Source organism: Triticum dicoccoides, chromosome 2A, assembly GCF_002162155.2.
Source record: "Triticum dicoccoides isolate Atlit2015 ecotype Zavitan chromosome 2A, WEW_v2.0, whole genome shotgun sequence".
Classification (NCBI taxonomy): Eukaryota; Viridiplantae; Streptophyta; class Magnoliopsida; order Poales; family Poaceae; genus Triticum; species Triticum dicoccoides.
Genome location: NC_041382.1, coordinates 5,789,923 through 5,816,708, shown reverse-complemented (window position 1 = coordinate 5,816,708; position 26,786 = coordinate 5,789,923). Strand labels below are relative to the sequence as shown.

Here is a 26,786-nt window from a genome sequence, read left to right as displayed (position 1 = left end):
CACTATTCATCCCATCGATTGGCTTCAGTTAGCAGCAGTAGCGAAGGAATCGCTCGGTCGGGTTCAGTTAACAGCCATCGACGATCGCTCGGGTTCAGTAACACGGAGCCTATAGTGCAATCGCTCGGGTTCAGTTAGAGCCCAACGCCTCGCTCGGGTTTAGTTAGAGCCAACGCCTCGCACACACGTGCGTATGTGTATGAGAGAAACGCGCATCGCTCGGCCCCCGACCTCCCACCGTAACCAGGAACTCCCCGAAATTTTCCTCCCCCTCGCTTCTACCATAGTTTTTTCCGTCATGGACGGTTCAAAGAATGTCATGCAGCTGCGTCTCCGGCCCTCCCAGGACGAAAAGCCCATTTTCTGTCATGATTTTTTGTCATAGAAGTAGGGGCCCACCACATCTATGATGATACCGGGTTTTGTCACAATTATCGTCATAGAAGTGTCATATGTATGACAGAAAAAAAATGCGTTCGGCCCAAAATGTCACGGATGTGTCTTTTTTTTGTAGTGTGTTTTTTCCCTATTTCAGTGTTTCGCAGAAAAGGAATATCAAACGGAGTCCAAACGGAATGAAACCTTCGAAAACATGATTTTTGGAACAAACGTAATCCAGAGGACTTGGAGTGGACGTCAAGAAACATACGAGGAGTCCACGAGGCAGGGGGCGCGCCTACCCCCCTGGGCGCACCCTCCCCCCTCGTGGCTCAGTCGACCTACTTCTTCCTCCTATATATCTTCACATACCCCGAAAACATTGAGGAGCACCACGAAACCCTATTTCCACCGCCGCAACCTTCTGTACCCAAGAGATCCCATCTTGGGGCCTTTTCCGGAGCTCTGCCGGAGGGGGCATTGATCACGAAGGGCCTCTACATCATCTCCATGGCCCCTCCGATGATGTGTGAGTAGTTTACTTCAGACCTTCGGGTCCATAGTTATTAGCTAGATGGCTTCTTCTCTCTCTTTGGATCTCAATACAAAGTTCTCCTCGATCTTCTTGGAGATCTATTTGATGTAACTCTTTTTGCGGTGTGTTTGTCGAGATCCGATGAATTGTGGGTTTATGATCAAGTCTATCTATGAACAATATTTTATGCTTCTCTGAAATATTTTATGCATGATTGGTTATCTTCGCAAGTCTCTTCAAATTATCAGTTTGGTTTGGCCTACTAGATTGATCTTTCTTGCAATGGGAGCAGTGCCCAGTGACAGAAAGGGAAACGACACGTATTGTATTCTTGCCATCGAGGACAAAAAGATGGGGTTTATATCATATTGCTTGAGTTTATCCCTCTACATCATGTCATCTTACCTAAGGCGTTACTCTGTTCTTATGAACTTAATACTCTAGATGCATGCTGGATAGCGGTCGATGTGTGGAGTAATAGTAGCAGATGTAAGCATGAGTCGGTCTACTTGTCACGGACGTGATGCCTATATACATGATCATGCCTAGATATTCTCATAATTATTCGCTTTTCTATCAATTGCTCGACAGTAATTCGTTCACCCACCGTAATACTTATGCTATCTTGAGAGAAGCCACTAGTGAAACCTATGGCCCCCAGGTCTATTTTCCATCATATAAGTTTCCAGTCTATTTTACTTTGCAATCTTTACTTTCAATCTATATCATAAAAATACCAAAAATATTTATCTTATCATTATTATCTCTATCAGATCTCACTCTCGTAAGTGACCGTGAAGGGATTGACAACCCCTTTATCGCGTTGGTTGTGAGGTTCTTATTTGTTTGTGTAGGTACGAGGGACTTGCGTGTGGCCTCCAACTGGATTGATACCTTGGTTCTCAAAAACTGGGGGAAATACCTACGCTACTTTGTCGCATCACCCTTTCCTCTTTAAGGGAAAACCAACACAGTGCTCAAGAGGTAGCACCCGTCACCTCCTTCCCGCTGAGGTTTTCTCCCCGGCCAGCGTACACTCAAACTCCACCTGCTCCGGTAAGTTAGAAACTTCCCCTCTGCTTGTACATGTAGATTAGAGATTTCTGCATTAGGCATGACAAGGAATGGATTGGATTCGATTCCAATCGAATCAAATCGAATCGAGTCCAATTGATTCCTTCTTGCCTACTACCGATGCTTCGATCACTGTAGTGCGTGTTCATGCTGTTCATAGGCAGGGTAGATTGATTCTTGCAAGATAGGTAGTTACATTGTAGTTAGCAGATCATGGCAGGGTTTGTGTTTGATGTTGAAGGCAGATTGATACTGGCATAGGCAGGGTATGTTGCATGATTTCGTTACATGCATGGTGTTCATGGTAGCTAGGACAAGTTTGTATACTCATACACGTCGTAGGACCATTGTGTTTCCTCTTTTAGGTACTAGTACCAATGTACCATGCTGCCAAATGTGGAAGTGGTCATAACTTTCACTGCTAGCTTTAGATCATGGCCATGATGTTTTGGAAACTACATTGATGAGTGGTTGTTTCCCAAGAGCAAGGGCCACTCATCAGTGACACTTGCTCTTCGGCAAGTGCCACTGATCAGTGTCTGGTCCCAATACCCTATTATTAACCCATGTCATCTTACCTGACAAGGTGATAAAGACGGAGTGGGACAGGGCCCGTCGTGGAGCCCAGGTCGTGGTTGGCGCCGATGACGTCATGGACTCCATCCCCACGAACCATTGGCTCAAGAGGGTGGACCTGCTTGGCATTGTGGCCTTCATGAGCCTACCATATTCAAGGGGACGATCTTCAAGGACCTGCCACGAGGAGGGGTCTCGAGAGCCGCTGTGTTTCTACATCATCAAGGACGAGGAGGATCTCGCCATGCTCGTCATCCCGCCAAGTTCACGGAGGTGATGAAGCAGTTTAAGGAAATATGCCCTAGAGGCAATAATAAAGTTATTATTTATTTCCTTATATCATGATAAATGTTTATTATTCATGCTAGAATTGTATTAACCGCAAACATAATACATGTGTGAATACATAGACAAACAGTATGTCACTAGTATGCCTCTACTTGACTAGCTTGTTGAATCAAAGATGGTTAAGTTTCCTAGCCATAGACATGAGTTATCATTTGATTAACGGGGTCACATCATTAGATAATTATGTGATTGACTTGACCCATTCCGTTAGCATAGCAATTGATCATTTAGTTTGTTGCTATTGCTTTCTTCATGACTTATACATGTTCCTATGACTATGAGATTATGCAACTCCCGTATACCGGAGGAACACTTTGTGTGCTACCAAACGTCACAACGTAACTGGGTGATTATAAAGGTGCTCTATAGGTGTCTCCGAAGATAATTGTTGGGTTGGCGTATTTCGAGATTAGGATTTGTCACTCCGATTGTCGGAGAGGTATCTCTGGGCCCACTCGGTAATGCACATCACTATAAGCCTTGCAAGCATTGCAACTAATAAGTTAGTTGTGTGATGATGTGTTACGGAATGAGTAAAGAGACTTGCCGGTAATGAGATTGAACTAGGTATTGAGATACCGACGATCGAATCTCGGGCAAGTAACATACCAATGACAAAGGGAACAACGTATGTTGTTATGTGGTTTGACCGATAAAGATCTTCATAGAATATGTAGGAGCCAATATGAGCATCCAGGTTCTCCTATTGGTTATTGACCGGAGATGTGTCTCGGTCATGTCTACATAGTTCTCGAACCTGTAGGGTCCACACGCTTAAAGTTCGATGACGGTTATATTATGAGTTTATGAGTTTTGATGTACCGAAGGAGTTTGGAGTCCCAGATGAGATCGGGGACATGACGAGGAGTCTCGAAATGGTCGAGACGTAAAGATCGATATATTGGACGACTATATTCGGACATCGGAAAGGTTCCGAGTGATTCGGGTATTTTCGGGAGTACCGGGGAGTTACGGGACTTCGTATTGGGCCTTAATGGGCCATACGGGAAAGGAGAGAAAGGCCTCAAAGGGTGGCCGCACCCCTCCCCATGGGCTGGTCCGAATTGGACTAGGGAGGGGGCGCCCCCTTCCTTCCTTCTCCTTTTCCCTTCCCTTTCCTTCCCTCCTACTCCTACTACTTGGAAGCGCTCCTAGTTCTACTAGGAAAGGGGGAATCCTACTCCCGGTGGGAGTAGGACTCCCCTAGAGCGCGCCATAGAGAGGGCCGGCCCTCCCCCTCCTCCACTCCTTTATATACGGGGGCAGGGGCAGCCCAAAGACACAACAATTGATCCCTTGGATCTCTTAGCCATGTGCGGTGCCCCCCTCCACCATAATCTACCTCGATAATATCGTTGCGGTGCTTAGACGAAGCCCTGCGTCGGTAGAACATCATCATCGTCACCACACCATCATGCTGACGAAACTCTCCCTCAATACTCGGCTGGATCGGAGTTCGAGGGACGTTATCGGGCTGAACGTGTGCAGAACTCGGAGGTGCCGTACGTTCGGTACTTAGATTGGTTGGATCGTGAAGACGTACGACTACATCAACCATGTTTTCATAACGCTTTCGCTTTCGGTCTACGAGGGTACGTGGACAACACTCTCCCCTCTCGTTGCTATGCATCACCATGATCTTGCGTGTGCATAGGAAATTTTTGAAATTACTACGTTCCCCAACAGTGGCATCTGTGCTAGGTTTTATGCGTTGATGTAATATGCACGAGTAGAACGCAAGTGAGTTGTGGGCGATATAAGTCACACTTTGGTTCGGCGGTATTGTTGGATGAAGCGGCCCGGACCTACATTACGCGTACGCTTATGCGAGATTGGTTTTACCGCCGTGCTATGCACACAGGTGACTAGCGGGTGTCAGTTTCTCCAACTTTAGTTGAACCGGGTGTGGCTACGCCTGGTCCTTGCGAAGGTTAAAACAGCACCAACTTGACAAACTATCGTTGTGGTTTTGATGTGTAGGTAAGAACGGTTCTTGCTAAGCCCGTAGCAGCCACGTAAAACTTGCAACAACAAAGTAGATGACGTCTAACTTGTTTTTGCATGGCATGTTGTGATGTGATATGGTCAAGACGTGATGAGATATAAGTTGTTGTATGAGATGATCATGTTTTGTTGAAGTTATCGGCAACTGGCAGAAGCCTTATGGTAGTCTCTTTATTGCATAAGATGCAAGCGCCAAATAATTGCTTTACTTTATCGCTATGCGATAGCAATAGTTGCAAGAGCAATAGTTGCAAGAGCAATAGTTGACTAAGTTACATTGATATAGATCAAGATGATGGAGATCATGGTGTCATGCCGGTGACGATGGAAATCATGACGATGCTTTGGAGATGGAGATCAAAAGCACAAGATGATGATGGCCATATCATGTCACACATTTTCATTGCATGTGATGTTTATCTTTTATACATCTTATTTTGCTTAGTTTGACGGTAGCTTTATAAGATGATCTCTCACTAATTATCAAGGTACAAGTGTTCTCCCTGAGTATGCACCGTTGCGAAAGTTCTTCGTGCTGAGACACCACGTGATGATCGGGTGTGATAGGCTCTACGTTCAAATACAACGGGTGCAAAACAGTTGCACACGCGGAATACTCAGGTTAAACTTGACGAGCCTAGCATATAACAGATATGGCCTCGGAACACTGAGACCGAAAGGTCGAGCATGAATAATATAGTAGATATGATCAACATAGTGATGTTCACCATTGAAACTACTCCATCTCACGTGATGATCAGACATGGTTTAGTTGATATGGATCACGTGATCACTTAGAGGATTAGAGGGATGTCTATCTAAGTGGGAGTTCTTAAGTAATATGATTAATTGAACTTTAATTTATCATGAACTTAGTCATGGTAGTATTAGCATATCTATGTTGTAGATCAATAGCTCGCGTTTAGCTCCCCTGTTTTTAATTTTGATATGTTCCTAGAGAAAACTAAGTTGAAAGATGTTAGTAGCAAGGATGCGGATTGGATCCGTGATCTGAGGTTTATCCTCATTGCTGCACAGAAGAATTATGTCCTTGATACACCGCTAGGTGACAAACCTATTGCAGGAGCAGATGCAGATGTTATGAACGTTTGGCTAGCTCTATATAATGACTACTTGATAGTTTAGTGCACCATGCTTAAACGGCTTAGAATCGGGACTTCAAAGACGTTTAGAACGTCATGGACCATATGAGATGTTCCAGGAGTTGAAGTTAATATTTCAAGCAAATACCCGAGTTGAGAGATATGAAGTCTCCAACAGATTCTATAGCTAAAAGATGGAGGAGAATAGCTCAAGCAGTGAGCATGTGCTCAGATTGTCTAGGTACTACAATCGCTTGAATCAAGTGGGAGTTAATCTTCTAGATAAAATAGTGATTGACAGAATTCTCTAGTCACCATCACCAAGTTAGTAGAACTTCGTGATGAACTATAATATGCAAGGGATAACGGAAACGATTCCCATGCTCTTCGTGATGCTGAAATCGAAGAAGGTAGAAATCAAGAAAAGCATCAAGTGTTGATGGTAAACAAAACCACTAGTTTCAAGTAAAGGGACAAAGGGAAGAAAGGGGAACTTCAAGAAGAACGGCAAGCAAGTTGCTGCTCAAGTGAAAAAACCCAAGTCTGGACCTAAGCCTGAAACTGAGTGCTTCTACTGCAAAGGGACTGGTCACTGGAAGCGGAACTACCCCAAGTAATTGGCGGATAAGAAGGATGGCAAAGTGAACATATGTATATTTGATATACATGTTATTGATGTGTACTTTACTAGTGTTTATAGAAACCCCTTAGTATTTGATACTAATTCAGTTGCTAAGAATAGTAACTCGAAACGGGAGTTGCAGAATGAACATAGACTAGTTAAGGGTGAAGTGACGATGTGTATTGGAAATGGTTCCAAGATGTGATGGGAGTTTCATAGCACTTGATCGTTTAGTTTGTTGCTATTGCTTTCTTCATGACTTATACATGTTCCTATGACTATGAGATTATGCAACTCCCGTTTACCGGAGGAACACTTTGTGTGCTACCAAACGTCACAACGTAACTGGGTGATTATAAAGGTGCTCTATAGGTGTCTCCGAAGGTACTTGTTGGGTTGGCGTATTTCGAGATTAGGATTTGTCACTCCAATTATTGGAGAGGTATCTCTGGGCCCACTCGCTAATGCACATCACTATAAGCCTTGCAAGCATTGCAACTAATAAGTTAGTTGCGGGATGATGTGTTACGGAACGAGTAAAGAGACTTGCCGGTAACGAGATTGAACTAGGTATTGAGATACCGACGATCGAATCTCGGGCAAATAACATACCGATGACAAAGGGAACAATGTATGTTGTTATGCGGTTTGACCGATAAAGATCTTCGTAGAATATGTAGGAGCCAATATGAGCATCCAGGTTCCGCTATTGGTTATTGACCGGAGACGTGTCTCGGTCATGTCTACATAGTTCTCGAACCTGTAGGGTCCGCACGCTTAAAGTTCAATGACGGTTGTATTATGAGTTTATGTGTTTTGATGTACCGAAGGAGTTCGAAGTCCCGGACGAGATCGAGGACATGACGAGGAGTCTCGAAATGGTCGAGACGTAAAGATCGATATATTGGACGACTATATTCGGACATCAGAAAGGTTCCCAGTGATTCGGGTATTTTCGGGAGTAATGGGGGGTTACGGGAATTCGTATTGGGCCTTAATGGGCCATACGGGAAAGGAGAGAAAGGCCTCAAAGGGTGGCCGCACCCCTCCCCATGGGCTGGTCCGAATTGGACTAGGGAGGGGGGCGCCCCCTTCCTTCCTTCTCCTTTTCCCTTCCCTTTCCTTCCCTCCTACTCCTACTACTTGGAAGGGCTCCTGGTTCTACTTGGAAAGGGGAAATCCTACTCCCGGTGGGAGTAGGATTTCCCTAGGGCGCGCCATAGAGTGGGCCGGCCCTCCCCCTCCTCCACTCCTTTATATACTGGTGCAGGGGGCACCCCAAAGACACAACAATTGATCCCTTGGATCTCTTAGCCGTGTGCGGTGCCCCCATCCACCATAATCCACCTCGATAATATCGTAGCGGTGCTTAGACGAAGTCCTGCATCGGTAGAACATCATCATCGTCACCACGCCGTCGTGCTGACGAAACTCTCCCTCAACACTCGGCTGGATCGGAGTTCGAGGGACGTTATCGGGGTGAACGTGTGCAGAACTCGGAGGTGCCGTACATTCGGTACTTGGATCGGTCGCATCATGAAGATGTACGACTACATCAACCGCGTTGTCATAACGCTTCCGCTTTCGGTCTACGAGGGTACGTGGACAACACTCTCCCCTCTCGTTGCTATGCATCACCATGATCTTGCATGTGCGTAGGAAATTTTTGAAATTACTACGTTCCATAACGGCAGTGGCTCGTGATCAAGCCCCCGCGCGTCGTCAGGCTGCTGGCCAAAAAGTGGTGTGAGTTCTAAGTTCAAGTCTAGAACTTCGAGGGGCAGATGGTGCTTGGCCGAGGCTGGTAGTACTTCTACCACTGCCATAAGATCGTACCCTGCGACCTCCTCATCCCGCGGATCACCGGCCTTGGCCTGAAGGTGCAGATCTACAACCACGATAGCTCGATCATTTGCAGGGTCCGCTGCACTGGGCACAACTGCATCAGCCACCGTTCCCGTGCTCTTTAGGTCGTCAATTTACTACCTAGTCGTATCATGGAACTGCTAGTAGTTTCCGGTGGTGGTGATGGTGACGATGATGGTTTGGACTTGATCATATTTTGGCCAGGACCAGCACCCTGGTGTGAAGCAGGGGGCATGGGATGCCCCTGCTGTCTTTAGCTATGACTGTAATTCTATTAGTTTGCCTCTTAATCTGTTGTTTACCTTCATGGGCATTGTTAGTTGTCATTGTTTGCCTCATAATCTGCTGTCAGTTGTGCCTGTTGTTGTGCTGCTAATGTGGTGGTAAGGCAACCACATATGAATGCGGTAAACATAACACAAACGTGTATGCAGCTAAACAGTTGTGGTTTGCATTATGAAAGTGCAACTATCCCTGGGTGGTTTTGGTAATTCCTAACAACATATAGCTCATTGAGCTAACATTATTCCAAGATTAATATTTCAGGAAAAGCTAAATGAATGGCATGGCATGGATGAGGAAAGTGGATCCCTCAAAATTCTAAGGATAAAAAGTTTGGCTCAAGCTTGAAGCTCAAGACTCTACATTTTATATTTTAGTGATCCAAGATCACATTGAGTCTATAGGAAAAGTCAATACTATCAAGGAGGGATGAGGTGTTGCTTAATGGCTTGCTTGCTCAAAATGCTTAGTGATATGCTCCAAAACCCTCAACTACCTTCCCACATCCACATATGACCTAAACCAAAAGTCAAACTCGGCCCCACCGATTCTTTCTATCCAGCGCCACCGAGTTTCAAATGTCATAGTCACTACCACAAACCCTGGGCAAATCGGTCTCACCGAGATGGGATTGTAATCTCTCTGTTTCCCTTCGTAACATTTCGGTCTTACCGAGATGAGCGATCGGTTCCACCGAGATTGCAATGTAAACTCTCTGTTTCCCTTTTATAACATTTCGGTCTCACCGAGATGAGCGAATCGGTCCCACCGAGTTTACCTGACCAACTCTCTGGTTATCTTATTACCAAAATCGGTCCCACCAGTTTGGGTAATCGGTCACACCGAGATTACGTTATGCCCTAACCCTAACCATATCGGTCCTACCGAGTTGCATCTCAGTCCCACCGAAAATCCTAACGGTCACTAGGTTTGTTGAATCGGTCCGACCGAGTTTAACCATTCGGTCCCACCGAGTTTGGCAAATTGTGTGTAACGGTTAGATTTTGTGTGGAGGCTATATATACCCCTCCATCCACTCTTCATTCGTGGAGAGAGCCATCAGAACATACCTACACTTCCAATACACATTTTCTGAGAGAGAACCACCTACACTTGTGTTGAGGTCAATATATTCCATTCCAACCATATGAATCTTGATCTCTATCCTTCCCAGGTTGCTTTCCACTCAAATCTTCTTTCCACCAAATCCAAATCCTGTGAGAGAGAGTTGAGTGTTGGGGAGACTATCATTTGAAGCAGAAGAGCAAGGAGTTCATCATCAACACACCATTTGTTACTTCTTGGAGAGTGGTGTCTCCTAGATTGGCTAGGTGTCACTTGAGAGCCTCCGATAAGATTGTGGAGTTGAACCAAGGAGTTTGTAAGGGCAAGGAGATCGCCTACTTCGTGAAGATCTACCGCTAGTGAGGCAAGTCCTTCGTGGGTGACGGCCGTGATGGAATAGACAAGGTTGCTTCTTCGTGGACCCATCGTGGGTGGAGCCCTCCGTGGACTCGCGCAACCATTACCCTCCGTGGGTTGAAGTCTCCATAAACATGGATGTACGATAGCACCACCTATCGGAACCACGACAAAAATATCCGTGTCTCCAATTGCATTTGAATCCTCCAAACCCTTCCCTTTACATTCTTGCAAGTTGCATGCTTTACTTTCTGCTGCTCATATACTCTTTAGCATGCTTGCTTGAATTGTGTGGAGATTGCTTGACTTGTGCTAAGATAGCTAAAATCTGCCAAGAACTAAAATTGGGAAAAGGCTAGATTTTTATTTGGTTAAGTAGTCTAATCACCCCCCCCCTCTAGACATACTTTCGATCCTAAAAGTGGTATCAGAGCTTTGGTCTTCATTTGCTTTGATTTCCATAGCTGTTGGCGGTCATAGCCTTGGTTTCACAACCTAGGAGAGTATGGCGTCTAGTGAGGGAAATTATCACCGTAGAGGTCCTTACTTTGATGGCACTAATTTTGGTAGTTGGAAGCATAAGATGAAAATGCATATTCTTGGACATAACCCCGCCGTTTGGGCCATTGTGTGTATTGGCTTGCAAGGTGAATTCTTTGATGGGAAAGAACCGAACCGTGAAGCTACCGCGGAAGAGTTGAAGATGCTGCAATACAATGCTCAAGCTTGTGATATCCTCTTCAACGGATTGTGCCCCGAAGAATTCAACAAAATCAGCCATCTTGAGAATGCAAAGGAAATTTGGGATACTTTGATTGATATGCACGAAGGTACCGACTTCGTCAAGGAATCCAAATTGGATGTGCTTCAAAGTCAACTTGACAAGTTCAAAATGAAGGATGGTGAAGGTGTCGCTGAAATGTACTCTAGGCTTGCTCTTATCACAAATGAGATTGCCGGCTTAGGGAATGAAGAGATGACCGATAGATTCATCATCAAGAAGATCCTAAGAGCCTTGGATGGAAAATATGATACTGTGTGCACATTGATCCAAATGATGCCCAATTACAAAGATCTCAAGCCAACCGAAGTCATCGGAAGAATTGTTGCTCATGAGATGTCACTCAAGGATAAAGAGGAACTTCACAACAAATCAAGTGGTGCTTACAAAGCCTCATGTGAAGCCCCCACATCATCAAGTGAGAAACAAACCTTCAATGAAGAATTGAGCTTAATGGTGAAGAACTTCAACAAGTTCTACAAGAGTAGAAGCAAAGAGAGAAGCTCCAAGTCAAGGTCCTACAATGACAAAAGATCTTCTAGTTGAGAGCGAAACTGCTACAATTATGGAAGGCCCGGACACTATTCCAATGAGTGTATGCCCCCCTACAAGAGAAGATAAGATTCTCCCAAGAGAAGAAGTAGAAGAGAAGAATCACCATCTAGAGAAAGAAGGAGTAGAGATAATCGTTTTGAACGAAGACCCTCACGGAGAAGCAAGGATTCAGAAAGAAAGGACAAGTCATCAAGGAGCTACACAAAACGAAGACATCAAGCTCATGTTGGTGAATGGGTATCCGGCTCCGACTCCGACAACCACTCTGAGAGAAGCTGTCACTCTGACTCCGAACATACTCAAGATGAAGGTGTTGCCGGTCTAGCACTTGTGACAACCAACTCCTACGACATATTTGACTCACCAAATGAAGGAGTTGGAACATGCTTCATGACTAAAGGCCCAAAGGTATCACACTCCGAGTATGTTGATTTCAGTAGTGATGAAGATGACTTGTTAGGTGATGATGATTTACTTGTTGACAACTCTAGTGATGAATACTATGATGAAACGTCAATTAATCATGCTAATCAAGATAAAACGAATGACAATGATAAGGAGAAGATTGAGTCTCTAACTAAAGAACTAAACACTCTTAGTTAGCTCATGAAACTATCTTAGGAGATCATCGAGAACTTTTAAGGACTCATGAGAAATTGCGCTTTGAAAAGCTCAACCTTGAGCAAGAGCATGAGTTCTTAAAAGCAATCAATGATGATCTTCGTAAGAAAAGTTCTTCTTTCTTCTTACATTGTCAAGCTTTTACTCTTATCCACTTACATGCCTCAAGTCAAGTCTAGTAACGAGAACAAGAAAGATTCTTCCTCTAGTAGTAACAATAATCATGCTAAATCCAATATTGTTGCTTCTAGTAGTTCTCTTGATCCACTAATGATTCTCTTAGCCAGGTTACACTTAAGCAAGAAAATAGCTTATTGAAGGGAATTATAGAGAAAGGTGTTTACAAGAGCCTTGTCGGAAGTAAGCAATTCGAGGAAATTGTACGCAAGCAAGGAAGGCACCGGAAGAATCAAGGTGTTGGTTTTGAACAAAAGTTCAATGCCAATGGAGTTGAGTGGGAAGAAGATCAATACCCCAAGACGAAGTTTGTTCCTCAACAAGAGAAGTATGATCCTACTTCTCTCAAAGGGACACAAGCTCAAGATGATCTTCCACCACAAGACCACAAGCAAAAAGTCAAGGACAAGCTTCAAGAGGAAATTGATGCATTTGAAGAAGCTCCTAAGGCCTTGGTCAAGTGGGTTCCCAAGACTACTTCAAGTTCCACTTCATCAAGTATAACTACAACACTGAGGATTCCCATCAAGATGGTGTGGATCCCGAAGAAGAAGAACTAGAGAGTTCTTGAGGGTGACTCCGCCAACATACTTCACTCTTATCATCTTGGAAAGAACAAGTGCAATCAACTTCCACATCTTGCACTAGTTCAAGGAGTCACAAACCCTCTTGTTGGTAAGACAAGGGACAAGGTAACCTAAAAGCTTTCATAGACATCATCTTGTGTGTGCATCACTTTATGTCTATGGATATCCTTGTTTGTTCCTTGTGGGACTAACCCGTGTAGGTATTGAAAGTGCAACTCACTCCAATGGATAGCTCCAAATGATCTACATCAACATTGAGCATCCACATCTTCAACATCTACATGAAGTCATCATCGACAAAACCCAAGGTTAGTTCATCCCTCTTAGGGGGGATCTCACATCTAGGGGGAGCTTTACTATAAGAATTGAGCTAAAGCAACTCTAATGGTGTGAACACAACAAATGCTTTATGTAAAAGTGGTAACCCCACTTGTGCTTAAACGATGAGTATGACCTATGATCAAATGTTCTCATTTGACTCCTAAGTCAATATACTCATATATAGATGACCTAGTCATCGCCAATTGTTTGATAGATGCTAGAATTGGTTGTGCATACCTTGCCACATATTTCAATTGCCATTTTATTATGTGAGCATGTTGATTGCATATTTTACTCATTCGAGGACATCCACTTGTTGTTTTGATTGATTGGTTTTCTTTTCTTTTGCCAAGTGGATGGACAAGAATGCCTAAGAACCCTCTCTAGCTATCTATGCTTTTCTCGTCTCAAACTCTATTCATGCTACATCACAAAATTTGATCAAGTCAGATTCGAACCACTCTGTGTGAGGAGCACTCGGAGTCCCCGATTCGTCATAGACTTAAACTTCCAAAACTTCTTTGTGCGTTTCGGTCTGACCGATTCATCCATTTCGGTCATACCGAGATCACTAAGTCAATCTAGGTTTTCAATCTCGGTGCAACCGATTTGAACCTTTCGGTCACACCGAGTTTTAATAACTGCTTGCAGTTATGAATCTCGGTGCCACCGAGTTGTTCCACTCGGTCACACCGACAGGGTCGGGCTATATATACTCACGGGCAAAATTTTGGAAATTTCTCCGAAACCCCTTCGCCCGCGCATAGCTCGCTCTGCCTCCTGGGTCTCCGGATCGTCCTCCTCGTCGCCAGCCGCCTCCTGTCACTGGTCTCCGCCGCCGTCAACGGAATTCTTCCCCGCCGTTGCTGCCGTAGCGATTTCATCGCCGAACTAGGGTATGGACTTGATCATAGTGCTATCCCCATCCGATTCCTAGCACATTGTGTTCATTATGATTCTTACCACGATTGAAACGATCTTATCCAGTCAAAACACTCTGTAGATTAGAGTTGAATTGAAAATTTAGGGTTAGGTTTCCGCCGAAACCATCTCGGACCCACCGAGTTGTGGAACTCGGTACCACCGATTCGGCTCAGGCCATTGCACATGTAATTTTTGGTCTGACCGAGAATTGCAAATCGGTGTGACCGAGTTCAGGACTTTGTGAAACCCTAGCAGTCTCGGTGCCACCGAACTGCGACTCGGTCTGACCGAGTTCACTAGTTTAGGTTCCAACAGCTACTTCGGTATCACCGAGTTTACAAATTGGTTGATCCAAAATGCTTTCTGTGGAAAACTAAAACTAAGTTTTTAACTCATTCTCTTGCAAAAACCTCTGCATTTTGTGATGCTCATCCACTCTATCTCATCTATATCTATTCACAGGGTCTGCTGTCAGTGTTTGCAATATGTTTGATCAGAGTGACAGCCAGAACAGGTCAGAGGAGCAGGTTCACCTGAGTGAGGGCACTAGTCCCTCTAGCAGTTTAGATGATGGTAGCAGGAGCACTCCCAGCAACTTGCCCAAAGCTGCCACTAGAACAAGGAAGAAGAAAACTTTAGAGTCTGAGGATGAAGACTATGTGGCAGTTGAGGATGAGGCCACTTCCAAGAAGAAAGTGGTTAAGAAGGAATATAGCACTGCTGCTGCCACCAAGCCAGGCATGAAGCAAAAGGTTCCTGCAAAGAGAATTCCAATGTCTAAGGCCAGAGCATCTACTCAAGTCCCTTTGGGATCTGAACCCAAAGAGGCTGCTGCAGAAGGGAAGAAGAGGAAGGAGAGGATCAAAAAGACCACTTCTAGAGTGCTTGGGAGATCCTCAATCATGAAAGATTCTGAAGAGGAAGAGGAAGAAGAGGTTGCTCCACCAGCACCTAAGGCCCAGAAGCTTATGGGTGATGCTATCAGGACAGGGGCTGCTTCATCAAAGCCCAAAGAAGCACCCAAAGCAGCCTCCAAGCCCAAGAGTGCACCTAAGAGGAATACCAGGAGTATACCAGCTGCTGAGAAGAATAAGGCCCCAGTGCCTGAAGTTGCTGCTGATGAAGATGATGAAGGACAAGTCCTGAGGAAGCTCAAACCCAAGATTCTAGACCACAATGATGATCATCCTGTGGCTGAGAACATGAAGATCAGGAGAGACTCTGGGTTGAGGCTATGGAGAGAGTCATATCCATATGCCACCAGGAGAAGGACTGTTGTTGATTACAGGTTCCACACAAAGGAACAACAGGACTTCTATGAGACAATCTTGTTGGACAAGAAGCCTATAGTGTGTGAAATGAGGTGGGTCGACTAGAAGTATATCAAGGAAAATGAGGAACACTATCCTGGTGTGTTTGACAGCTTCAGTGCTTGTGGTGTTGCAGACTTTGTTGGACAGAAGCTCACAAAGTGGAATGAGGAGCTCATAATGCAATTCTACTCCACAGCACACTTCTATCCAGATGGCAGGATAGTATGGATGTCTGAAGGTACAAGGTACCACTCAACTATTGAGGAATGGGCAAATCTGGTTAATGCTCCTAAGGAAGAAGAAGATGACTTGGATGTCTATGCCAAGAACAAGATGGATCACAACTCTATGGCAAACATGTACAAGGAGATTCCTGAAGATGATCTTGAGACTCACCAGTTTGGGTCAGTAAAACACTTGCTGTCAGGGCTGCCTACAATTAATTGGATCCTTAGGCACACTCTCTTGCCCAAGTCTGGTGATCACAGAATGATCAGAGGCCATGCAATTAACTTGCTACATATATTTGATGTCCCACAGAAGTTCAAGGTCATGAGCCTTATAGTTGAGACTATCAAGAGGACTGCAGCTGACTAGAAAAGAAGTTGTGGATGTGCCCCACAGATCCAGGAGTTGATAAACTCAAAGATGGGCACAGGCACATACTTGTTGGATAAGAAACACTTGCCTATCTATCCTGACTTTGAGGACAATCAAGTTGTGATGAATGAGAATGAACCATCATCAGTACAAGCTCAAGAGAAGAAGGAGAAAGCAAAGAAAGAGAAGGCTGCCAAGATGCCAACTCAAGAGGAGGGATCTGAGTACTTTTTGAAAAGCAAGCAAGATCAGCTTGGCTACCTGATTGCATCCACTCTGAGGATTGAGAAGGGACTGGCCACCCTGACTCAAAACCAGGAGAGCTTGGAAAGAATCATGGAGCAAAAATTCTATGACTTGGATATGAAGGTAACTGAGATTCAGTCTGTTGTGGAGCAACTTCAAGATGATATGCAGGAGAGGAAGGGCAAGACAACCACTGATGCATTTTCCAGAGTGCCTAGAGCTCAGAGGTCTACTGCAGTGCCTGCTCCAGACACTAGAGTCACTTCATCTGCACCAGCTACAGCTCCAGCGCAACCAGCTCCAGCACCAACTCCTTCAGCTCCATCCACATCAACTGAAGCCTTCGTCCTTGGAGTTCTCCGGACACCACCACCTAAAGACCAAGCTTGAGAGACGTTCTAGTGCTATGCATTTTCTATGAACTTTTTGGTAACTTGTTGCCAAAGGGGGAGAAAAATGTATAGATCATAGGCTTCGAGAGAGAGCGTTGCTTTTTATTCTCTCTTGCTTTGGTGGTTGAACTTTGTCTGTCTTTTGATTGCTTGAGATACTATGTTGTTATCTGTGAGACATTGATGATCATGTGGTTGATCATAAGCTACACTTATGCTTGTTAGATGATATTATCTTACTTATTCTTATATGATCAATCACTTTGCTTGGTGATGAGTGCATGTATTTAATTCTTATCATTTTGAGCGCTCCACCAAGATGTATGTGACATGGAAGAGTAACCCATGATCCTAACTCATTGTGCATTTGCAGTCCAAAGCAAATCTTAAGATATGCACAAATTTAGGGGGAGCTCTTGCTTTTCACATACTTCTCAAAGCGACAATATCTTTCACTCTTATTATCATTTGTCGAAGCTTTGATCTATATGTTGTCATCAATTACCAAAAAGGGGGAGATTGAAAGTGCAACTATCCCTGGGTGGTTTTGGTAATTCCTAACAACATATAGCTCATTGAGCTAACATTATTCCAAGATTAATATTTCAGGAAAAGCTCAATGAATGGCTTGGCATGGATGAGAAAAGTGGATCCCTCAAAATTCTAAGGACAAAAAGTTTGGCTCAAGCTTGAAGCTCAAGACTCTACATTTTATATTTTAGTGATCCAAGATCACATTGAGTCTATAGGAAAATCCAATACTATCAAGGAGGGATGAGGTGTTGCTTAATGGCTTGCTTGCTCAAAATGCTTAGTGATAGGCTCCAAAACCCTCAACTACCTTCCCACATCCACATATGACCTAAACCAAAAGTCAAACTCGGCCCCACCGATTCTTTCTATCTGGCGCCACCGAGTTTCAAATGTCATAGCCACTGCCACAAACCCTAGGCAAATCGGTCTCACCGATAGGGATCTCGGTCTCACCGAGATGGGATTGTAATCTCTCTGTTTCCCTTCGTAACGTTTTTGTCTTACCGAGATGAGCGATCGGTTCCACGCTGTTTCCCTTTTGTAACATTTCGGTCTCACCGAGATGAGCGAATCGGTCCCACCGAGTTTACCTGACCAACTCTCTGATTATCTTATTACCAAAATCGGTCCCACCAGTTTGGGTAATCGGTCACACCGAGATTACGTTATGCCCTAACCCTAACCATATCGGTCCTACCGAGTTGCATCTCAGTCCCACCGAAAATCCTAACGGTCACTAGGTTTGCTGAATCGGTCCGACCGAGTTTAACCATTCGGTCCCACCGAGTTTGGCAAATTGTGTGTAACGGTTAGATTTTGTGTGGAGGCTATATATACCCCTCCACCCACTCTTCATTCGTGGAGAGAGCCATCAGAACATACCTACACTTCCAATACACATTTTTTGAGAGAGAACCACCTACACTTGTGTTGAGGTCAAGATATTCCACTCCAACCATATGAATCTTGATCTCTAGCCTTCCCCAAGTTGCTTTCCACTCAAATCTTCTTTCCACCAAATCCAAATCCTGTGAGAGAGAGTTGAGTGTTGGGGAGACTATCATTTGAAGCACAAGAGCAAGGAGTTCATCATCAACACGCCATTTGTTACTTCTTGGAGAGTGGTGTCTCCTAGATTGGTTAGGTATCACTTGGGAGCCTTCGACAAGATTGTGGAGTTGAACCAAGGAGTTTGTAAGGGCAAGGAGATCGCCTACTTCGTGAAGATCTACCGCTAGTGAGGCAAGTCCTTCGTGGGCGACGGTCGTGATGGAATAGACAAGGTTGCTTCTTTGTGGACCCTTCGTGGGCGGAGCCCTCCGTGGACTCGCGCAACCGTTACCCTCCGTGGGTTGAAGTCTCCATCAACGTGGATGTACAATAGCACCACCTATCGGAACCACGACAAAAACATCCGTGTCTCCAATTGCGTTTGAATCCTCCAAACCCTTCCCTTTACATTCTTGCAAGTTGCATGCTTTACTTTCCGCTGCTCATATACTCTTTAGCATGCTTGCTTGAATTGTGTGGAGATTGCTTGACTTGTGCTAAGATAGCTAAAATCTACCAAGAACTAAAATTAGGAAAAGGCTAGATTTTTATTTGGTCAAGTAGTCTAATCACCCCCTCTAGACATACTTTCGATCCTACACATTCTCTCACCTCTTAAGCACATATGCGGGCAACCAAACAGCTCACCCTAAAGTGCTCATTGATGCAATGCACGCAACGAAACAACATGCAAATGTTGGTTTGTTGCCTGTTTTTGCTCAACCAGGCTAGGTGAAGACGGGTATGAAATGCAGGCACTATTGGAGAAGGCAACCAAACACATCCAAAAGTGCCTGTCGCCCTTCGCTTCTCTGCAATCCAGTCCACTAAGGGCATCTCCAATGCCAACCCGCAAACCTCCCGCAACCATCCGGACCATAAAATCCATCCCACGCGGTCCTGTATCGATCCGCGGCGCGGTCCGGACGAGATTTCTCCCGCAAACCGGAGACAAAATTGGGGGAGGTTTGCGGGAGTCCGGACCGATCCCAAGCCCGCTTTTGACCGACCTGGCCCACCAAAAACCCCTTCCCCCTCCGTGTTTTCGGTCAGTGCCGATCCAGAGCGTCAGCGCCCGCATTCATGCCTAGCCAGAGAAGATGCAGCCACTCACTGGAGCCAGTATTTAAGCGGCACGCCGGTCAAGAGAGTGTCGCCCGCATCACTTCTCGGTGTAGGCGTCTGCCGTGCGTTCAAACAACACAACTATCGCCCATCTGTTCATCTACCGCCCGCATTGATGGCACGTGGTTGCCGAGGCATCTCCTCTGGCGCCACCCGTGTGCCCTCTCCTGCCCACTGGTGCTATATAAACCGCTGCCCTAGTGCCCCGGCCATACCACAGTCCTCCCTCTCCGCACCACTCCCCGCCATGAATCCCTTCGTAGTCAAAGCTCTCTGGGATGGGCTGACATCAGAGTGGAAGAAGGCCATGGCGGCCATTGTTGTCGACTAGTAGGCCAGTAGGCAGCCGAAGGACGCCTCCGACGATGACATGCAAATGGAGGACACCTCCGATGACGAGCTAACGCCACCCTCCTCTTCCTCTACGGCACCCTCCTCCTACACTCCATCCTCGCCGGTGCACTGCACCATGACCATCCGCGAGGCCCGTGCCCATTATATGGACATGCTGCGGGAGGAGTGGGAGGACCAGTTTCGGGAGGCACATGCCGACGCCAATGCAACCACAACCTCCTCCAGGAGCATCTTCAAGCGGAGGAGTAGGTCGCCGCTAGCAGGGCGGTTGCGTCGGACGCGGACCTGGCAGAGCAGGAGACGTTGCTCGAGTCCTACCGCTCCGCCCGCAAGTAACATCGACGACGAGGAGGCCGCGCCCCAGCGCCACAACCACGAAGAAGCTGACACGTCCACGGGCGCCGCCGGCAGCGAGGAAGAGTAGTGCACCATAGGTCGCCGCCGCTCGCCTCCAAGGAAGGCCACCGCTCCTCCCCTCCTATCGATGCCAAGCTTGGTAGCTGAGCATCTTCGGCCGATTAGTCGCTTGGCGGTAGTCCTGGCCATCTCAGGCCCGGCCCTGTCGGCCCACCCAGGCCCGGCCCTAAAATCCAGGGCCTAGGCCCGATGGGCTTGATCATGGGCCGGGCTTGGGCCTGAGTTTTGAGCCCATTAGCAGGGCTTGGGCGGGCTTGGGCTTATCATATTGACATTTTAAGGAAGAGGCCCAGCCCACGACCCTAAGCCCTAAGGGCTTTTCAGGGCTTTTTACTAGATGGGCCGGGCTTGGGCTTGAAAAGTAGGCCCGATGATAGGGCCTGGGAGGGCCTGGGCCTCAGTTTTCTGCCTTGGGCTTTTTTAATCCCGGCCCGACCCATGGCCAGATATACTTGGCGGCGACGTTGAGGCGGACAGCTTCGGTTCCCGGGGATCCGGAGGCGGAGCAAGAGAGCATTGAGGCAGAATCGGAGACGGTGAAGCTTTAGTTCTCGGGGCTGATGGCCGGACACGGGGACCGGACGCCAGAAATCATTTAGATTAGGCATTAATTATACTTCAGGGCCCGTCTAGCACTGCTATGATGTATTTGTAATGAAATCCATCATATTTATATGAAATCCGGTGTGTTTATATGAAATATGGCCTTGTTTATATGAAATCCGGACTTGTTTGAACGAATTTCATCCGGATGGTTCAAGTTGTTGTGAAAATGTATGAACATGTACTAGTACAGCTTACCAGATATAAGTCACCTCATATCTCGTATATATGGTGCTGCTTATCATCAGATTCAAGGCACCAGATATACACATATATGTATAACTGCTTATCAGATTCAAGTCACCAGACATATCACATATATTTTGTGATGCTTATCATGCATATGTAATTGATCACAAGGAAGAACATAGTTGCCTCCTGTTGCCTTCTACGTCAATTGCCTACTAAACCTATAATACCTACACTATACCTATGTTTCCTATTTTCTTACAAGGCTGATCTAATATTTCCGTCGGTGCAGAATTGCACTCTCGTCGCCTCAGTCTGGGCCCTATCTACCTAAACTCTGCAAAATGTATGTTGCAAAATCAGTAATCTTGAACTCGGATATGTAACCCGTTGGGAGCCTCCACCCGGGGGAATTTCAAGATCGTGTTCTTGCCTTCTTCCTGCCATCTGAAACATCAAAGCCAATGCCAAGTATCTCTCAGTAAATAATGCTGGAGCTGTTCATCGAAATGGAATCAGTGTGGAATAGTGGAGGTTGAACAAACCTGTATCGGGTCACGAAATAGTGGAGGAAAGTCGCGATCTCCGCCGTGCCCACCTCCTTTCCGGGGCACATCCGGCCGCCTCCTCCGAACAACATGAAGTGCGGGTGCGATTCCATGTTCTTCTCCTGTTCATTATCAGTAGGCAACAAAAGGTTAGAACTTCTACTAGGGCCTTGGTGGTATGTTTTAGTGATGTTTTGATGGTCATATTTGTTTGCTCTTTTACTTACCAGCCACCTCCACGGATTGAAAGTCATCGGGTCAGGATACATGAATGGGTCGTAGTTTATCTCCCTGGTGTAAACATAGATTCTCCACCCTTTTGGAATGACATACCCTGGAAGAAATCGATAATACTGCTTTAGAACTAACTTAACATTTGCCTAGAAAATGCTAAATTGGTAGGATTAATTTGCATGTATATCTCACCATTCATTTCCACATCCTGAGTTGTTTTCCTCAGGAGCCCATTGACGACTGTAGCTAATCTTAGTGTCTCAGAAATGACCTGCATATATCCATTGGTTTATCATGATCCTGTTTATACTAAATTCCTACTCAGACTTCATCCTCTGTTATTTTACTTTTAGCTCCTATTTTGTACTTACAGCTCGAGTGAAGGCCATGGACTTGAAATCTTCATAACTGATGGCTTCCTCCGGCGATTTCCCCTTCCTGATATCAAGATGCTCTCTCTGAATTCACAAGTGACAATTCCATCAGTAAACTCTAAAAGGCACATGATTCTTGTTATGGGATCAAAATAAATTGGTTTGAGAATATGTGTACATACCCTGAGTTCATCAAGAGCTCGCGGGTGGTCCGACAGGTACTTGACAGCCATCATCGAAGTGGTCGACATCGTCTCGTATCCAGAGTAGATGAGGGCGATGAGCAAGTCGATGATCTGCTCATCAGTGAGTTTCTCCCGGGTCCCATCGTCGCCGCTTCTCAAGAGAGCATCCAGCATGTCATCGTGAGCATCACCAGAGGACCGCCGCTCCGCGATCATCTGCTCTAGCATGGACACAAGCTTCGTCCTTGCCTGGAAGCCCTGGTAGTAGCTGGTTCCCGGAAGGTTGATCGGCAACGAGATGGTGCCGAGCACCAGGCTGCATAGCTCTGTTTTGAGGGCGTCAGAGAGTGGGCCAGCCGTGATGCCGGCGATCTGCTGGAGTGCGGACAGCAAGGCCATCTGAAAGGGAAAGGGAAAGTCAGTTAGATATGATGCTTCTATGAAACTCTGGAAGGTGATGAGATTCTGTGATGTGTTGTTGCGAGATCAGATGCTTCTATGAAGCTCTGCAACAACCACAAAAGCGGCAACCACTTTGGAAAAATATAAATTCAAAGTGATACTCTGTTTATTCAAGGAGATACTACTCTAGAACTCTGCAACAACTACTTTGGAATGTTTTTTCCTGCTTTATCGTATATCAGTTTTTAATTTGTTCCTAAGTGTGATGATATCAATATTCTGTGAAATGTTGTCATGAGCTTGGTCACCCATTTTTTTCAGAGCAGAGCACAGCATTTCTGTTGTGACTGACTGACCTCCTTGGTCTTGGCCTGGACGTCGACGACACTGCCTGCCCATCCATGGAGGTGGTCGCGCATGAAGGCGTCGATCTTGGGGAGGAGGCTGGTGCGGAGCGCGGCGGGGCGGACGAGGCCGAGCATGGCGCCGCGCATGAGGCGGTGGAGCGGGCCGTGCACGGCGGCGATGTTGTTGCGGCCGAGGATGTCGAGCATGGACTGCGGGTAGCCGGGGACCAGGCCGCCGGCCTCGCCCTGCAGCAGCATCCGGCGGTTGAGCTCCGGGTCCATGCACACCACCGTGGGGCACCCCAGGATGTGCGTCCGGAACAGCCTCCCGTACCTGCAGCAGCACACCGCAAATTTAGTTCCTCGTTTAGAAAAACTTATTGCTGAGATTCTTAATCAAAGATTATCATTATGCCAACATTCCTCGCTAAAAAAAAAAGCTTTATGCTAAGATTCTCTGTTCTTCCTGATGGCAGGCAAGCAAGCAGGCAGTATCATTAAGCAGGAGCAACAATATTTTCAGCTGGTAGGTGTTTCACTTTTGATCTGTGTATCATAGTTTACAACCCTGCGGAAATGGTACTTTGGGAGCTGGAACAGTGGTGAGCGTGTGTGCGAGTGAGCTTTTGGGGGACAAGCAGCGAAAAGCTAGTGATACTCCTCCTCTTCAGATCACCTTTCATCATAACCGGAAAGCAGCTGCCAAACCGGCACATTTCCGTAGTTTATGGATTCATGTATGTAGGAGGTACTACTGACTTTTTGGTAATAAATATATTACATCATTTGTTATTAAATACTTCCTCCGTTTCTAAATATTTATCTTTCTAAATATATCAACAAGTGACTACATACAGAACAAAATGAGTGAATCTATACTCTAAAATATGCTAAATACATCCGTATGTGGTAGTCAATTTGAAATGACTAGAAAGACAAATATTTAGAAACAGAGGGAGTATAAGACATTTTAAACCGCCAAAAACGTCTTACATTTGTGAAGAGAGGGAGTACTAATTACCCAAAATCTCTTGAAAAAGAAACTGCAATTTCCCTCTTAACAACACTACTACTACTGCCCAAGCCCCAGAGTGGCAGATACAGAATGAGTGGTTCTCCATTATTGGACCAATAGCATGCATCCATCTCTATTCTCCAGTTAAGTTCTCCACAACACCAACCAAATCCCCCAAATCCCGGCGAAGCGACATGTCCGGGCACTAGAGGTAGCTACCAAGCTAGTAATTAATCCAAGGAAGAAGACGCAAGCAAGCAAGCAAGCAAGAATGCATCAACATCTCATGGTCGACCATGCGGACTAGTACGTACCTGAGCCTCCTCTGCTTCATGAAGCTGGGGCCCTGCTTGAGGAACTCGGTGGTCTCGCCGAACAGCGGCCACCCCATTGTCCCCGGCGGCAAGCAGCCATCGCCATCCTTCCTCCTGCCGTTGCCGTACCTGACCTCGTTCCAGCGCAGCAGCAGGCTGCTCGCCAGCACCACGCCGACCACAACGCCGACCAGCACAAGGAGGAGGAGCGCCATCTTCTACTTCTTCTTCTACCTCTCTCTGCCTCCTCTTGGATGCTCTGTTTTGGTTCAAGAGGCAGGGCAGAGCAGACTGGTGTCTGTCTTGGCAACAAGTGTTGCTCTGGATGAGTTGGGCAGAGGAGGAGGCCCTTTTATACAGGGAGGAGGAGAAGGAGGAGAAGATTATCCACCCCTCGTTGTAAAAATGGACGACCATTACTTTTCCGATGAGGGTCCCCATTCCAAGGTGAGGTCTTGACCATGGAGGGAGGGGATCAAGAAGACGGGAGCACCAGAAATTTTACACGCAAGGCACCAAAATACTCCAGTGCTAGTGGGCGGAGATACAGTGCGGAGCAGAGAGTAAAATGACTGGGCCTGGAGCTACGCATAGGATAGGAGGAGGCGCATGCCCGGCCTCGAAACCGGTGCCCGCGCCGTCCGTGCGGGTGTTGGTTTGCGGCCACACGGTCAAAAAGGTATCCCGCCGAGATGCTGCTGCTCCCCATGTCTGCTTGTTTAATTGTTTTCATCTTACCTTGCCATTCACACCTGCCACAAAGCTCTGGCATAGTAATTTTTTTAAACAAATTTCGAGCGCTCCCAAGTAAATTTGACCGTCTATTACATGTACTCCCTCCGGTCCTTTTTAGTTTTAGTTTACATATAAGATTTGACTGAAGTCAAGTCTTGTAAGGTTTGACCAACTTTATAGAAAAAGTACCAACATTCACAATCTAAAATCAATACCACTAAATGTGTCACGACTTAAATTTCATATTATATAACTTTAGCATGGCAAATGTTGATATTTTTTCATATAAATACGGTCAAACTTTGTGAAGTTTGACTTCAGAAAATTCTAATATGCAGAGTAAAAAGGACCGGAGGAAATACTATTAGGGCTAAATTTCACCGTCTATTACATGTACTATTAGAGCAACTCCAATGAGATGACCCATTTTATCCGTTTGGATCATCCGGACACAAAACTTGGTCCAATGGGACGACCCAAACGGACGCGGGTGTCCGCCCGCTGTCCATCCCCGACCCAAACTTGGCCCAAATTTGAGAACAAATGAGTATGAAGCGGACGAAAGCGGACGCTCTGCTCGACCGCTGTCGTCCGCTCGTGTCCACCCCCGGTCCCACCTAGCAGTGAGCGCGCACGAGCTGGCGCTAGCCTCCACAACCACCACGAGGAGGAGCGAGGCCACATGCGCAGGTTGCCGCCGCACTCGCCGGGGGGATCTTCGCCGCCGCGCTTGTCGCCCACCCCACTTCATGCAACTCCTCGCCAAAGAAACCGCCGATGCAGGTCCAGATCCCGCCACCGCGGCGGTTTCCCGCGACGTCGATGCAGGTCCAGATCCTGCCACCGCCAAAGAAACCGCTGATGCAGGCCGCTGGTCTGGGAGGAGGGGAGAGCGGCGGGGCCCGACGACGCGAGGGGGGCGGAAGGGGCACGGCGGCGCGAGGGGGGAGAGCGCGACGCGACGAGCTTGGGGCCGAGCGACGGCGGCGCGGGCTGGGCCATAGCTCGAGGCACACCGCGCTGGGCCACCACGGAGGAGCTCGTCTGGCTGTGGCCGGACTGGGTCTCCGACTGCTACTGGGAGGAGCAGTCCTCGCCGCCACTCCTGGCCAGCGGCGCCTCCGCCGAGGACTCCTCCTCGTCCTCCTCCACGATGTTGAGGTCGGGGGCTATGCGGAGCGGCCAGAGCGGGAGAGGAGTCGGGGGCTATGTGGCTAGAGGCGGCGCGGCGAGCAGGGGGTGGGCGCGGCGAGCGGGGGATTGCGAGCTGCGGCACGGGCCGCGGCCGCAGCGGCGCGGGATGAAAGCGGCGTCTCCACGCGAGCAACCTTGCGTGTCCGCTTTTTGGTCTTGCGTTCAGTGCAACCCCTGTCCGTTCCATGTCCGCTAGGCGAACGAGCGACCCAGACGGACAAAATCCGTGTCCGTTTGGGTCACTGCGTTGGAGTTGCTCTTAGGGTATCTTCGATGCCGGCTCTCAAAACGGACATAGTGATGCGAGAGTCGGTCATCCAACACTTGTCAAAAATATCCATCCATTAGTACGAAGTAATTCGGACATAATTCATGCATAAAGAGACTACTATCAGGCAAGGCCACTTTCACCTCACTCTCCCCTCCTCCCTGCTCTCTC

At 46.7% G+C, this 26,786-nt stretch overlaps 1 protein-coding gene across 1 annotated transcript; it reads right to left on the bottom strand.

The window, feature by feature from the left end:
* Positions 1-21,085: 21,085 nt before the first annotated feature.
* On the bottom strand, positions 21,086-24,921 carry LOC119352698 (cytochrome P450 85A1-like). The gene is made up of 8 exons (XM_037619273.1): positions 24,419-24,921; positions 23,099-23,423; positions 22,338-22,739; positions 22,153-22,239; positions 21,974-22,052; positions 21,775-21,881; positions 21,545-21,669; positions 21,086-21,446 (listed from the first exon to the last, which is right to left on the bottom strand). Exons 1-8 carry the CDS (start codon positions 24,631-24,633, stop codon positions 21,359-21,361), a joined length of 1,428 nt encoding a protein of 475 aa, XP_037475170.1. The 5' UTR covers positions 24,634-24,921; the 3' UTR covers positions 21,086-21,358.
* Positions 24,922-26,786: the final 1,865 nt, after the last annotated feature.

Excerpts from the sequence above, each read along its gene's own strand:
- LOC119352698 (XM_037619273.1), bottom strand. The coding sequence starts at position 24,633 with ATGGCGCTCCTCCTCCTTGTGCTGGTCGGCGTTGTGGTCGGCGTGGTG. Across the intron at positions 22,740-23,098 it reads TCCAGGCCAAGACCAAGGAG|ATGGCCTTGCTGTCCGCACT; the intron begins GTCAGTCAGTCA and ends TTTCCCTTTCAG. Across the intron at positions 22,240-22,337 it reads GAGCTCTTGATGAACTCAGG|AGAGAGCATCTTGATATCAG; the intron begins GTATGTACACAT and ends TTGTGAATTCAG.